Here is a 16574-nt window from a genome sequence, read left to right as displayed (position 1 = left end):
GTGTGGACTTTTTGCCAGTGATAGAGTTCAGCTACTGTTGTGGTATATAGGTGATAGAGAGGAAATAAGAAGCAGCCTTTTACCTTTGGAACCCAACATCCTTTTGGAATTGGAGGAACTGCTTATGTTACCTGAATTCAAAGAACTGCTTATATTGCATGAACTTTTTATTTTTCTGTTTTTTTTTTTTTTTTTTTTTTTTTTAATTTTTAGTGATCGAAAGGTATGGTTGGCGTAGAATGAATTTCATCTGTCTGTGAGGATTGTGAGCAAGGTAGGTCCCAGGCTTATTTACTCTTCCTTGCCTCCCTTTCTAATATGTTTTCTCAGTATTTTCAGTTATACTAACCTGCAGTAGATCAGATTTGAGTGTTGTGAGGGGAAACATCATCTTTTGCAGTCTTCATTTGTCATGGTCCTGTGGTAATTTGTCACCATGGTTTATGTAATGTTGTGACTATATCTAATATCTTGTTAGAATGTATTGAATGCTGAGAAACAGCATAACCAATTTAAGTTTCATGGTCATGGAATTGAACTGCAAATGCATACACATACACCTACCTCTCTGATTTAAACCGTAAGGGCAGAAGTTCTTTTTTTTTTTTTGCGGTACTGGGGATCGAACTCAGGGCCTTGTGCTTGCAAGGCAAGCCCTCTATCAGCTGAGCTATCTCCCCAGCCCCCAGAAGTTCTTGTATTAGAGCCATTTTGTAAAACCAATTTAGTTAGTGGGTGCTGACAGGCTCATTCTGGTCACTTTAAAATTCAGTAACTAGGGCGAATGGTAGACCAAATGCAACAAAGGGCTTGAAAATAGCAAGATCCTCAGTGGCAACTATCAGTTTTTCACTGATGACAGGATCTGTTCATCTGTGACTGCTAGAGTTTGATTTGACACAGCATGCTTGTATTCCTATTTTCATCTCTGAGACCTGAACAAAAGTACACCACATATGATTTTGGTTCATATATTTATTTATCTTCTGTCATATGCCCACAAAAAGAGATGTAGATGGCAACTTCATACAACCTACCAACCTATTTTCTGTCTGAACATTTCCTGTCAAAGAAAGAGCTAGTACTAGTTCATGTAGTTCTAGTTTTCTGTTACTTTCTGTTACCTTAAGTATGTTGAGATCCCTTTACTCTTTGATGTGGAAGACTCTATCACCCAGGGTGAACTTGACAGCTGAAACAACCTCACAGTTCCCCCAGTCAGGAACCCTGCTAACTTAAACATGGGGTTCTGTGGGTCATGTCGTCTTTGAACTTTTTTCATTGCAGGTACACTGAGAATAGCATAAGTTTTTGAGACTGACTTTTGGTCACTTTTGTGACTGAGAACCTTTGATACAGTGTTATAAGGAAAAATAGTTGAGCCATTATAGCAGAAGGAGTATGACTTTGGAATTGAAACTGCTGCCTAAGAAGGGAGAAAGAAAGGGTATATTAAAGTTTAACTTCTAAAAATGAATCTGATCTGAAAATGATTATGAAAGTGATCTGGGTGATCAGTTAGGAAATCATCTTTTACTGTTCTGCTTTTTTAATGGGGTGATAATAATCAGGAACTACTTCATGGAAAGTAGGGACCAGGGTCACAGCTCAGTGGTAGAGTGCTTGCCTACATGTGTGAGGTACTGGGTTCAGTTCTCAGAACTGAATAAAATAAAGGTCCATTGACAACTAAATGTGTGTGTGTGTGTATAAAAGAATTAATGGAAAGGAAAGAAAGAAACTTAACATTTACCAAATGCCAACTAAGGATTAGGCATGGTACTGTAAACTTTCCATGTGTTTTTTATTGAAATATTTCAAGTTCATTGATAACACAAATTTTCAGATCTAAGTGGATATTATTATGAAAATCAGTATTTTGAACTTTTTTGACCTTATTGTAGCCATTTAGAGAAAATAGAATTACATCTTGCTTCATGTCATTGTGTCTGTTAGAACATTGTTTTATGGAGAAGGAAAGAAAATACCTGCATGAATTAAAGAGTTTTTTGTTTTGCTTTTATCTTCTGGGCTGCTAGTGATTTAGGCAAAGGCATGGAGGAGACTACCAGGTCTGAAATTAGAGACACCTATGCTGTTTGGGAAGTTGAGACTCTTGACCCGGGGTTTGCTGAATTTGGTGCAGAGGAGGTCAGAATAGGTAATATTTTCATAGCTCAAAACAAATATGAATTGGGGTTGTTTATTAGTGTAGTTTTGCTTGATCTATTTATATCTGCAAATGGAGTAAATAAAATATTGGCGTTTTGGGAAACTTCTGCAAAAGTCCCTGAACCAATGCAAATTCATCTTCTTCAAAATACCCCCCAATTCCCATTTGGCTATTGCAGCTGGCTGAGGGCATTGACTATTGTCATCATGTTGTAAGAAATTACCACACATTCTTTTAAAAACAATTGTAAATTTGATTTTCTACTATTAAATTTTCTCCTGAAATTCTTCTCTCATTGGAGGTCCCATTTAGTGTCCTTTAGTCATAGGCACTAATTGTGGACTCAGAACTAGTCATCTAGTTCTCCTAGATGATAGGAAGTTAAGTTGAAGTGTTCCTTCTCCTTATTCTTGTAGTTAGGGTTTCCATGTTTTTTTTTTTTTTTTTTTTTTTCCTACTCTTAAATTAGTGAACTTTGTGGTCAGAGCAGGTTCTATAGAGTTGCTGAGACACATTGCTGTCCTTTCCATGGCTAAAATGGCCACATTAATATTTTTTAATCTATGAAGTTTTTCATTGTTTTTTTTTTTTCCTGTCTTTTGAATGAACTACTGTACTTCTGTTCTCTTGGCTACTTCCCTTTTATGGTTTAGTCAGAGAAATCCTAATACAAGTTTTCTTCATGCTTTGGGGAATAAAAACACTTAAAAACTCAACTTTATTGAGATACAACTTGCAAATAGTACAAAATTCATTTGTTCGAAGTATACATATCAGTGGTTTTTGGTAAATTAATGGAGTTGTGCAACCCTACTCCAGTGTTACATTTCCAGCACCCCCCAAAGAGCTCTTCTACTTTTAACTTCCTTTCAAATCATCCACAAATTTTATTAAATTCTGTGTCAAACTTAATTTCCTTCTGAGTTTTCTGCTGCTATATCTCAAAGCATGATCATCACCAATTTTATGCAAATTCTTTTGCAAAAAAAGTGGGTACAATGATTACGTGATGCTTTAAAAAATTTTTTTTTCTCACTGAAGTCTATTCTCACAACTGTTTCCAAACTGTTCAGCAAATATAATCACCTGAAGCTTGAAGCCGAAGAATAGTAAGCATAATCAGAAAAAAAAATGCTTTGCTTGTCAGTGTTTTGATGGAAGACACATCGTACAGTTAGCTGTGGTGGGAAGATGTGAGTCTCATGTGGCCTCCTAGCTGGGTTGGCTGGGTTTGACTGATGATACCGGTGGTACTGCGTAACTCTTGACACCTGTGCAAGTGGACACCCAGAAGTACAACCAGTGTGTGTGAGCACAGAATTCTGGGCCGTTGGCACAGTGCACAAGTGGACAAATGTGCACCCATATGCACGGGGGAGTACGTTGCTCCCCTGTTCCCCGTTTAGGTGGAGTGAGGTATAGACCTTGACTATGTGGTGATTATGCCATGAAAGGTTATAAACAATTTTTGGACTGAAAAAACAGGGTGTGACAATTAAGCTGGTAAATACAGTATTCGTATTGTGTATCTTCTTTGCCCCTCTTATTTGCATATTAGTTTCTTACTGCTCATCAGATGTAATACTCTTGTTGGTTTTTATTCCATTTTCTCACCAATTTTTACAAAGTAGAACTCTTCTTGAGAAGATGGGATTTAACTTTCATTCAGTTATTTTTTTTCCTTGGAGAACATTCATATACTTCAGGCCCCTTCTAAAAGATTTTCCTGTCTACTTCATTTTAATTAATTAATTCATTATTAGTATTATTTGTTTTTTTGGTGCTGAGAATCCAACCCAGGTCTTCACACGTGCTAGGCGAGTCCTTACCACTGAGCTACAACCCTAGCCTGTGTGTTTATTTTTATAGGAAATAATTTATCTGATTATTTTTCTTTGTGCATACAGACTGGTATTTGTACATTTGGAAAATTCTGCTTTGTGAATCAGTATTTAGTTGCTCAGTAAATAAGGTAATGAATACTGTACATCTGAGCTTTTAATTTTTTATTATTATAATTGTTCTGTTTTATTAATCTTACTGTGCCTAATTATACATTAAATTTATCATAGGTATGTATGTAAGGGAAAAAACAGTATATTTAGGTTTCAATACTATTTAAGATTTCAGGCTTCCACTGGGGGTCTTATAATAAATCCATATAAGGGGTTGCTACTGTATCCAACATATACAAAATCTGCATTATCTATTTAGTTATTCACTTTACATCCTTTTTTTTTTTTTTTTTTTGTGGTACTGGGGATCGAATTCAGGGCCTTGTGCTTGCGAGGCAAGCACTCTACCAGCTGAGCTATCTCCCCAGCCCACTTTATTTCCTTTTGATGAATGAATTTTTTCTGTTTCTGTGTGGTTTCAACTTGTCATAAATAATTGTTATTAATAAGTACTTGTTGGGGCACTGCCTACATTCTTTTGTGGTACTGGGGACTGAACCCAGGGCTTTGTGATTACGAGGCAAGCACTCTACCAACTGAGCTATATCCCCAGCCCATTGTCCTTCTCTTGAAGATGAGGAAACTGAGACTTAGAGAGGTTAAAAAATCAGTTAAAGGCGGGTGTGGTGGTACACACCTGTAATCCCAGCAACATGGGAGGCTGCGACAGGAGGATTGGGAGTTCAGAGCTAGCCTCAGCAATGATGAGGTGCTAAGTGAGACCCTGTCTCTAGGGCTGGAGATGTGGCTCAGTGGTAAAGTGCCCCTGAGTTCAATCCCTGGTACAAAAAAAAAAATCAGTTCAGTATCAAATAGCTATTTGATTAGTACAGCATTGATTTATATCTCGTCTTTAGTTGCATGACCCTTACCTTATGCACTTAAAAGCTTGCAGGAGCCAGGCAGAAAAGTGAATGACACAGATTTAGATTCTGGCAACATGGTGAACAAAACCCATGCAATCTTGATTTCTGAGGTTTTAGTCCATGGTCTGCCAATTCCATGGCTCTGGGCCCGAGGTGAGGCAGAACCTCTTGGCAGAAAGACAAGGCTGAGGAAGGCTACTCAGCACATGGTAGCCAGGAAACAGAGTACATCTAAGTGAGGTGAGTGAATGATTGATTGGGTGATTTACTTACTTACTTACTGGGGATTGAACTGAGGGACTCTTACCACTGAGCATATCCCCAGTTCTTTTTATTTTGAGACAGGGTCTCGCTAAATTGCTGAGGGTCTTGCTAAGTTGCCTAGCCTGACCTCAGACTTGTGATCTGCCTGCCTCAGTCTCTTGAGTCACTGGGATTACAGGTGTCCACCATTGCTTGCCTGGCAAATCTGAGCTTAAAGGCTGATGCTGTTATTGTAGCCCTATAATGGTGATGTTAAATCTCATCAATTGGTTAAATTCCCTTTACATGTATCTATTGTAAAGGTGCTTGTTTCCTTTAATAATATATAATCTATAGGACAATACTGATGATTTTCTTTTGATATCTCTTCTACAGAAGTACCATTTAGTTGTCGGAATAGAAATATTTCTTCTTAGAGCAACAAACTGGCTAACAGTATTTAAACATTAAATGTTATGTGGAAGATGATATATTAAAAAGGGAGTTCATTTAATTTGAGCTTCTTTGATTTATTTGAGTAATGTGAATTTTAAGTGCAGAGTTTAAATACAGTTGCTTAAGAGCCTTGGGATACAAATCTAGTTTTCCTTGGGTCATAAAGAATTTTTGCTGATGACCTTTTCATAGTTGCTCTTTAGTGGAGTATTAACATTTTTCAAAGTTTTCAGACAAGTTCTTTCCTGTTTTTTTTTTTTTTTTTTTTTTTTTGAGGTTTGTAAAATGTTTTAATTTTTTGAGAAAGACTTTCCTGTTTTTAAAATAATTTCCTCTAGTGTTTTCCCCTCTCTCCCAAGTACTGGGGATTGGACGCAGGGGCATTCTACTACTTAACTACATCCCCAGCCCCGTTTATTTTTCATTTTGAGATGGGGACTTGGCTAAGTTGCTGAGCCTGACTGTGGACTTTGAATCCTTCCTCCGTCTCTGAAGTAGCTGGGATTGCAGGCATGGGCCACTGCATGCTGGTTCCTAGTCATTTTGTGTGTGCCTTGGAACAATATAGCTCTTAGTGAGATGCCTGTAATTATGTGAATTTGAGCCTTGGCTCAGTAGTTATTAACTTCTCTAAACCTCTGTATTATGTATAACTGGAGAAAAATAATACCTAATAAACTTGCTGCAAGAATTAAATAGGCATTTGGCACTATTTCTGGTCACAAGAAGTTAGTAAGAGCTATCTTTATTTTTTTATCTGATAAACTTGTTACATAATACTTGGTGACTTTTCACCTTAAATCTATGCTCTGTATATGTGTATATATACACATGGAAATGTATGTGTAGACTTTGCTCAGGGTAATGAGATATTTCTTTAATTATCTCTGTCCCATCTTTCCTTCATGAAACTTGGGGTAAAGGTAGATTTCCTTTTAACTTAGGATATGTTAATTGTTTTTTCCCCCTTAAATGTCTGTTTGCTGCATACCACTTTGGAAATAATACCCAGGGACTGCCTACTGCTCAGATGAAGGCAAATATTTTTTCTGTTTCACACTGTATGATTTGAATGCATACCTTGGAAATGCATTAAGGCATTGATGGCTGCCGTATGTCTCTGCTCTGAGTTCATTATATGACGTACAGTTGATCTAAGGAGATTATCAATTAATTTTTTTTCAGTGTTTTTCATTTGGAAAGGTACATGGCTCTAGAGGGTATTTGGAAAAGTATTGGGGGGTGTGTTAAGTGGTGGAGATATACCATCAGCATTTAGTGGTCAGGGACCAAGGATAATAGTTCAAAACATAGTATTTTCCACATAAAGTGCCAGGAATGTTACTGTTCAGAAATTGAGCTAAATAGATTTCATAGATTGGTAATAATGTTTTATTTTATTGTATTTATTTTAAAAAGTTGTTGCTTAAAGGAGGATTTTTGAAAGAAACTTTCAGAGCTGTAGTATATAATTGCTGAATTCTTCAAGGAGAATTAGGCCATATTTTCCTGAAAATTCTGAAGGAATTTGCCATGATGAATATTTTTTGGTGGTATTTAATTCCTAACATTAGGAGTAGTTGAATGGTTAGAATGGTTTAGTGGTTTAAGAAAATTGGCATATATTCCTTTAGTAATCTGTGTGTCTTCATGGTTGATGGAAATAACATAATTTGTGCCTGGCATTCCAGTGATAACCCGAATATTTCTTGTATTGTTCTCTCTCTTTCCCTTCATTTAAGGGCCAATAATGTATTTGTTTGGCTGATTGATAAGATTTTTATTTGATATTTAATTAAACTTGTAGCTTGTTTCACTTGAGCCTAATGTAGAATTTGACACAAATTTTAGGTACTCTCAGGTTTTGTCTACCACTTTATCAGTATCTAGGGCAGTGTTTCTCAAACATTTTTTGTTGGTAAATCAGAGTTCAAGATACATTTTATAGCTGGGGATGGTGGCGCATGCTTATACTCCCAGCATTTGGATAGCTCAGTCAGGAGGATTGAGAGTTTGAGGCCAGCCTTGGCAATTTATTGAGACCCTTACCAGCTTAGTGAGACTCAGTCTCAAAATAAAAAAGGACTGGGGATGTGTTCTGTGGTAAAGTGCCCCTGGGGTTTCCCCCCACACAATATATATATATATATGTTAGATTAGGACCCAATACATCATAAGTGTATAGATAGATACCTGAAATAAAAGTTTTATGAAATAATACCTTTACCTTTATCGTACATTCTGATTGTTTCTATTTTGTTCCATTGAATTTAATCGCAAAATGTAGACCTTGGCCTACTAAATCATGTGAACAGTGTGTTATGAATGCGGCTAAAAAATATTCTGCTTTAGCATATATGGTCATGAGCGTCTAATGCAAACTTTACAGTATATCCCAGCCTGTTTCTGACATCTGCCCACTCATGCTTCTGACTAGGACACTTCATCTCCTTTTGGATGTGTCCAGCAGCTTCCTGGTGTACTCCTTGCTTTCTCATTGCTGCCCTCACCCAGCTCTCTTCCTTTCAGCTGTCTGCTTGATGCTTTAAAATGTTACTCTGGTCATAACATCTCCACTTCCAATAACCTTTTCTTTATAAAATTTTTTCTTGTGGTAAATACACATAAGATTTAGCATTTTAATAATTTTTAATTTTAAGTTCAGTGGTATTAAATACATTGATAATACTGTGTAGCCATCACTACCATTCATATGCATAATTCTTTTCATCTTCTAAAACTCAACTCTGTACCTGCTAAACAATAACTCCCCATTTCCTTGCATTGCCTGGCTTTGTTTATTGATCCATATTTTCTTTCAGATGGCAGGAGCAGCTCTGAGTTTTATTGTTGTAATTTGCTTATTTATTTTTATAAGTGGATGTGTGGAGAGATTGTGTGGAGCATTTTAAAAGACTAGAATCCACCACACAAAGTCAATGTGGTTGTATGGAAAGACTGAGTTGGGAGACCTGTGGCCTGGGTTCTTCTCCTGACTTTTCCACTAATTTGGTTTGGTGACCTTGGGCAAATTGCTTATAACATTTCTGAGCTTTAGTTCTTCATCATCTGAAACCATTGGATACTTCAGATTTTTTTTAAACCCCCAAATCCAGAAATTCTGTCATCTTGGACAAAGTTTTAAGGCAATGGAAGAATCTATTTCTCTCCTCTTCATTCCTTTCTCAATCTCCTATAATCTGAGTGCTTCTAAGAAGAAAAAGAAATTTAAATCTGTCACACTTGATTATTTGAGGGAGTAATTCCAGATTTGTGATTATAAAATAGTCCAGACATATAAAGTGCGATGCAGATGCCAAATATTATGTATACCTCTATGAAGTTCACAATCATAAGCTGCACCTGGAAGAGTCTTTTGAGCTCTGCTTTATTTTGCCTTCCTTTGGTTGTGATGCGAATTCCTTGCAGCATTCTCTTTGTAATTGTTTTGAGCCTTGAGTGTGCTTAATGCAGCCAGAGGTAAAGCTGGGTAATTCATTGCTTTGAGGGTGGGAAATCTTCCCCTTTCAGCCTATGGAGGTTTCACAGAAAAATTTAGCACCAGAAAAGATAAGGTTACCAAAAGTTATGACTCCTGTGAACTGGCCGCTCATTGGAAACTGTGGTTTTATCATTACACATTGTGTGTGTGTGTGGTTTTTTTTTTTTAATCTTTTTTATTTTTACAGACTGGATAAAGAGTCTGTGGTATATATACACAATGGAATATTATACATTGTGTTTTTTATTAACATTGTAAACCTTTTCTCTGAGATGCTAGTGAGCTGTCCTGTCACTGTAATCACCTTCAGTTATTGGTGAGATTGGTAGACATCTGTTAAAGTTCTAGGAAAATAGGCAAAACAAGGCTCTGGTTTTTTAATCAGAAAGGACATTTGTAGTAGAGCGCTTTGGTGGCAACTCTGGCTCTTCCTTCTCTCTCATCGCCCTGTTCCCCCATTGGTTACAACAGGCTTTTACCTCATTTGGTAAAAGAAAGGGAACAGATTCCCTATAGTTCAGTCCGCAGAAGCAATGGTCAGGCTCTTATGACCATTGTAGTACCTAAGGGCTCTGTCTTGAGCTTATACTGTGTACATATGTCCAGATTGCCATCAGCCTTTTAAAAACCAGAATAGTAAGGTGCATTTTCTCTGACTATATAGCAAATGAACTGAGTTCTGTTTAAGTAACTATAATCTCAAAGGAGCTAATGAAATTCATTTATTATAAGGTGAGTTTGTCCTGATTTGCAGAGAAGTTGGGCCCTTTCCCAGCGATTCAAATTTAGACTGCTTTCCATTGTAGAGAAGGATGTGTGTGTATATGTGTGTAAGAGTTAAGAGCTTATTCTGTGACTGATGTGAAAGAATTGACATTGAGAATTTTTTTAGACTATGAATAAGAGTAAATTGATGAATTTCTCTTGGGAAGAGGATTAAGGTTACTCATTAGTTGTTCAGTACTGTGATGTATGTCATAATCAGAGATTTGCCTAAAGTCAGATGATATAACATAGTTACCATGTGACCCAACATTTATACTCCTAGTTATATATCCAAGATAATTGATAATATATATTTTGCCTCCCCCCCCATCTGGAGTGCTGGGGATTCGAACCCCAGTCATTCTGCATGCGAGTCAAGCGCCCTAGGAGATGGGCTATATCGTCAGCACGATAAAATATATGTTGACACAAAAACTTGTACTTGAATGTTTATAACAGCATTCTTTGTAATAGACAAAATCCTAATGTCCATCAACTGATTAATGGATAAAATAAAATGTGAGGATATATAGCTGAATATTATGTGGTAATGAAAAGGAATGATGTACTAATCTATGATTCAACATGGAGGACCTTGAAAACATTATGTTAAAGGAAAGAAACCTGTCATAAAAGATTGCCTATTATGTGGTCCCATTTTTTTTTTTTTTTAATTTTTTTTTTGTGATCCCATTTTTTTGTGACATGTCCAGAACAGGCAAATCCACAGAGACACAAAGTAGATTGTGGTTGCTGGGGGCTGGAATAAAGAGGAATGGAGGTGGGTGTGGTGGCACACGCTAATAATCCCAGTGGCTCAAAGGCCGAGGCAGGAGGATCGTGAGTTCAAAGCCAGCCTCAGGAACTTAGCGAGGCCCTAAGCAACTCAGCGAGACCCTGTCTCTAAATAAAATACAAAAAAGGGCTGGGGATGTGGCTCAGTGGTTAAGTGCCCCTGGGTTCAATCCCTGGTTAAAATTAAAAAAAAAAAAAAAAAAAAAGGAATGGAGAATAACTATTAACAGGTATAGGACTTCTTTTTAGAATTAAGAAAATGTCAGGCTGGGCTTGTAGCTCAGTGGTAGAGCCTAGCATGTGTGAGGCACTGGGTTCAATCCTCAGCACCACAATAAAATAAAATATAAGGTATTGGTGTCCATCTACAACTAAAAATATTAAAAAAAAAAAAGAATGAAGAAAATGTTCTGGTATTAGATATATTAATTGTAGCAGGATTGAACAGGGAAACTTCAGTTTACCTGCAATGGTCTGTTTTTTCAAAAAAGTCTGAATCTGGCATGGCAATATAATTGTTACCTTTGAATTGTAGTATCATTCATTTTTCTGTATTTTATTATTTTGGTGGTACTGGGCAGTGAGCATTTTTCTTTACTTTGACCTTTTTTTTTTTTTTTTTTTGGTACCAGGGTTGAACCCAGGGGTAATTAACCACTGAGTGACATCCCTAGCCCTTTTTTAATATTTTATTTAGAAACAGGGTCTCTTTGAGTTGCTCAGTGCCTTGCTAAACTGCTGAGACTGACTTCAAACACACAAACCTCCTGCCTGAGCCTCCTGAGCTACTGGGATTATGGGCATATGCCACTGCACCCTGACCTGTACTTTAAACTCTTTTATAGCTAAAAATAAATTTAAAAAGAAAATGAAAAAAAAAATCAGATGACCTTGGTTTAAAAAAAAAATCATTTAACTTCACATTTTTTCTTGGAAGTTTTATATTTACTGTCATGGAAATACTCCTCCTAATAGTCATAATGTTAGTTTTTGAAAAAGTATGATGTGTGTGTTTGTATCTTATGTTTTTATTTTTATTTTGAAATCCTCATTACCCATAGTTATTTTTTTCCTTGATTAGAAATGCTCTATCCAACATAGTAGTGTTATACAATTACTTATTAGTGATTGACTTGATTGAGTTCATATTAAAAGTACATGGGTTTTATGTTTTTCTAGTAGGAATTTGTGTCTTTGGTGGACATGAGAATACAGCCTAGTAAGGGGCATAGTGCTCTCTTGAGATGACCCTTTAACCACTTTGATTCTAAGGAAGGCTGTGAACTAGTATAATATTGACAGGCACTTATCACATTGTTTGATGATGTAAAATCTATTGTTTCAAATATTTCTGATAAACTGCTCATAATAAGAAAGTGTGAATTCCCAGATGGAAGTGTGCTTTTGAAGAACTTAATGGGGACAAGTTTTGGAGAACTGGAGAATGGAATGAGGACTAAATTATGATAATTATTTAGTTATTCACCTTAAATCTTAGAGAAATATAATACTAGAGATGTATTCCTTCCAAGAATTGAAATTCCTTAGTATTCTCTTTTAAGTAGCAGACCTGGCTTTGGATAATCTTTCTCTAGTATCACTTTACTTTCTGAAATCCTGAGAGGAAGGATTGACACTTGATCTTAGCCAAAAGGGCAAGATGTGATAGAGAGAAGGATCTGAAGTTTTTTTTTGTTTAATAGTATAGAAAGTGCTCCCCTTCTGATTTAATTTCTCCACAAAAAAATTATTAAAAATTATTATTATTATTATTATTATTATTATTATTATTAATTATTATTAGTGTTGATAGTGGGGATTGAACTCAGGGTCACTCCACCACTGAGCCACACCCCCAGCCCTATTTGTATTTTATTTAGAGACAGGGTCTCACTGAGTTGCTTAGCACCTCGCCATTGCTGAGGCTCGCAGTCCTCCTGCCTCAGCCTCCCAACCACTGGGATTATAGGTGTGTGCCACTGTGCTTGGCCACAAAATTATTAAGTTTTTATATTTTGATTGAGTTCTCAAGTTAGACTTTTCTTTAGAGCTGTGTTTTTTGAGTTGGGTGGGATATATGGGGGGGAATAAGTAGTACTGTCGAAAAGATCATGAGTTCTAAGTTTTATGCGGTGATGATTTGAAAAGATGAGATTTATACTGTAGATGGTGTTCTCTGACTTTGTCCTTTCTTTTCTGCATAACTGTTTTTTCTTTTTTTCTAGTGCTTGATATCAAACCCAGAGCCTTACACTAACACTAAGCATGTGCTCTACTACTGAAATGCTTTCGCTAGCCTTCTGCCTAGCTCTTTGTTTTTGGTTGTAGATGTATACAATATCTTTATTTTATTTATTTATTTTTATGTGGTGCTGAGGATCGAATCCAGTGCCCCACATGTGTGCTAGGCAAGTGCTCTACCACTGAGCTACAACTCCAGCCCCTCTGCCTAGTGCTTAAAGGCATGTCAGGGACTGGCAGTATTGTGGAGATATTTAGAAATGTTTATGTGAACATGCCCATGTTTGGGGCCAAATGGTGACTTATTGTGTTTATTTTGCTGTGTTTGTCATTATCAACTAAAGTGGTTAATGTCTACTGTATTATACAGTGTTCTTTAAAGATGTTCTCTTACCCACTCCAAGATAAAGCTCTTCAAGTTGGAAACATTCATGTCAGGAGTTTTTGGGCTTCTCACTAGTCACCCTACCTACCTTCCTCCTTCCTTCCTTCCTTCCCTGAGATTGAACTCAGGAGTGTTCTATCAGTCCTTTTTAATTTTTGATTTTAAGGTAGAGTCTTGCTAAGTTGCCTAGGCTAGCCTTGAACTTGTTAATCTTCTGCCTCAGCCTCTAAAGTAGCTGGGATAGCAGGCATGTGGACACCATGCCCCACCTACTTTACATCTTAATGTGATGGAAACAGCTACTTTAGTTATACATTGTATTGGAGGTTTTTCCCAGTAGACCCTTTTGTTTTTCTAAGGCTATAGGCACCATATTAAAGGTAGGGATCTGGGTGGGGGGTGTGCAAAGAAAATTGGCATAATTTTCCCAAACTCCATTTTGGGAACAGTTTGAAATTTAAGTCTTTACTTGGAAGCATAGTTTCTCTTCTTAAAGAGTTAATCTGAATGATTCTTGATTTATACCATGATTTAGAATCTCTTGCATTATCCTTTTAAAAGGTGGGCAAAGTAAGTTTATGGTATAAATGGGAAAATTTTGAAAAGGAGAGGCTTATCAGCATTCCTTCAAAAGTTATTGAGAACAGGATTGAGAACACCTTGTTTTTTAAAAACTGCATCTGTGAATTGTCAAGATACTGTCTTAGAATGCTACAAAAGAATATCACTTGAGCCGCTGGGAGGCTGAGGCAGGAGGATGGAGAGTTGAAAGCCAGCCTTAGCAATTTAGTGAGGCCCTAAGTAACTCAGTGAGACCCTGTGTCTAAATAAAATATTTAAAAACACTGGGGATGTGGCTCAATGCTTAAGTGCCCCTGGGTTCTATCCCTAGTACCCACCTCTCCCCCCATCACTTGAGTATATTTAAATTAGAAAAAATTGGCTTAAACATAACATTTGTTGAGCTCTTACTGCAATACTATTATTGTAAGTGCTTCTCATGTTATTTTGTTCAGGCTTCACAGTTAACTCTTTGAGTTATTATGCCCATGAAGGTAAATAGAGCCTAGTGTCATACAGTGTAGTAAGCTATAGCATTGGCCTGTAAAATCAGGCATATGACTAAAAATACTCACCATCATATTGACTGAAAAAGTCAGCATAGATTGTTTATATTACCTGAATTTCAGATAGTTGAGCTACATAAATATGTAGGCTGTAAAAGCTTTTGAATCAAGGTATAAGGCATTATCTGTCATTTGCACCTTTTACTACTGCTCAAATAGAAAGCAGATAATTTTCAAGAAAACTGGAGCAGTTTAAAAGAAAATTAGACTATTTAATATTTTTTTTTCAATGTACCTTGTAGTTGCTGGAGTGTAAATCATGGAGGAGTGCTTGCCTAGCATGCATGAGGCCCTTGGTTTGATCCTTAGTACCACAAATGAACAAACAAAAATTTACCCTGTGAGTATAATATTTTTCTGAAAAACACCTGAACATATTTCAAAATTTTGTATCTAAAATGTCATTTAGAACTTTGACTTACATAAATTCATATGAGGTAGTTAATTAAATTCCACCAATATTTATTGAGCAGTTGAGAATCTACTATATTTCAGGCACTGAACTGGCACGTGGGAACAGATTGGGAAGGGAGCTAACTAACATTTATTGAGAATCTATTAAATTTTAGATAATCTTAGAGTAAATTTTCACTTTGTTTTAAATCCATATTGTAACCATGTTAGGTAAATATTGTGTCATAGCATAGAAAACTGAGGCATAGAGAAGTTAAGTTCTTATAACCTAAATGGCAGCTCTGGAATTTGAGTACAAGTCCACCTGACAAAAGGCCCATGCTCCTTTTTCTGACCCACTGTGCTTATCGTGTTTGTAAATATAAGATGTATTCCCTGTCTCTGGGAGCTTAAAGTCTAGTCCAAGGGTTCGCAGAATAGTCTGTAGACAGATGGGGGTGGGGGTGGGGGTCTCTAATTTCACTTTCAGGGGATCATAAGTTCAAACTATTATTTTCATTTCTATTTTGGTACTGGGGATTGAACCCAGGGGTGCCTTACCACCAAGCTACAATCCCCAACCTTTTTTTTTTTTTTTTTAATTGACTGCCACTTTTAAAATTTGTTTCAATTAGTTATACATGACAGCAGAATGCATTTTGACACATTGTACACAAATGGAGCACAACTTCTCATTCCTCTGGTTGTATGTGATACAGAGTCACAGCAATCATATGTGTGTGTATATAGGGTAATAATGTCCTTCTCATTCCACCATCCTTCCCAAGCGCCTCCCCTTTTTAAAAATTTTTGACATAGGGTCTTTCTAAGTTGTTGAGGCTGGCTTTGAATTACTATCCTCTTGCCTCAGTCTTCCAAGTAACTGGGATTATAGGCAATAGGCATGTACCACCTTGTCTGCCACAAGTTCAAACTATTTTTATAGGAGGCATAGTGGTACACACCTCCCGGAATCCAGGATTCTTGGGAGGACTGATGTAGGAGAATCACAAATGTAATGTCAGCCTGGGAAACAGCCAGAATCCATCTCAAAAAAAAAAACAAAACCCAAATTAAAAAAAAAAAAAAAAAATATATATATAATATATATATATATATATATATTTTAAGATGTTTATAGACCTTTATTTTATTCATTTATTTATATGCGGTGCTGAGAATCAAACCCAGTGTCTCTCTCACACATGCTAGGCTAGCATTCTACAACTGAGCTACAACCCTAACCCCCGATTTTTAAAAAATATATATTTTTTATTTGTAGGTGGACATAGTACCTTTATTTTATTTTTATGTGGTGCTGAGAATGGAACCCAGTGCCTCACGTGTTCTAGGTGAGCACTGTACCAGTGAGCCACAGGCCCAGTCCCCCCAGTTTTTAATAATGGTACTAAGATGTATTTCACTGATGGTGCAAAAGCCATGATGAGTAAGACTGCTGGTACCTTAGTACAAATTAAGGATAAGGGAGCAGCACCAAACTATATTCATAGTCATTATATATTTTGCCACCATACACTCATAAGAAAAGAAAAAAATAGTTGCACTTATAGATATGATACATATCTGTATACATATATATATGTCAGATTTTTGTGGCTATGACCAAAATACCTGATGAGAACAACTTACAGAAGAAAAGTTCATTTTGGGTT

The 16574-nt window shown here is 36.5% G+C and overlaps 1 protein-coding gene across 5 annotated transcripts in view; it reads left to right on the top strand.

Annotated features, from left to right (window-relative positions):
• Window positions 1–16574, top strand: part of Mrtfa (myocardin related transcription factor A) — a 176479-nt gene that overhangs the window by 40485 nt on the left and 119420 nt on the right. The window contains exon 2 of one of the 5 annotated variants that reach the window (XM_047551426.1): window positions 214–274. The exons of 3 other annotated variants lie outside the window; for them this stretch is intronic. Coding sequence is in view for 1 of the 2 variants with exons in the window: in XM_047551424.1 (XP_047407380.1) it covers window positions 14768–14848 (81 nt within the window). In the remaining variant the exon portion in view is untranslated. Of the gene's footprint in view, window positions 1–213; window positions 275–14750; window positions 14849–16574 lie in introns of those variants that run through there. One more of the 5 variants, XM_047551424.1, reaches the window with a different exon arrangement.

This window comes from Sciurus carolinensis, chromosome 4, assembly GCF_902686445.1.
Source record: "Sciurus carolinensis chromosome 4, mSciCar1.2, whole genome shotgun sequence".
Taxonomy (NCBI): Eukaryota; Metazoa; Chordata; class Mammalia; order Rodentia; family Sciuridae; genus Sciurus; species Sciurus carolinensis.
This window is presented reverse-complemented; position numbering and strand designations above follow the sequence as displayed.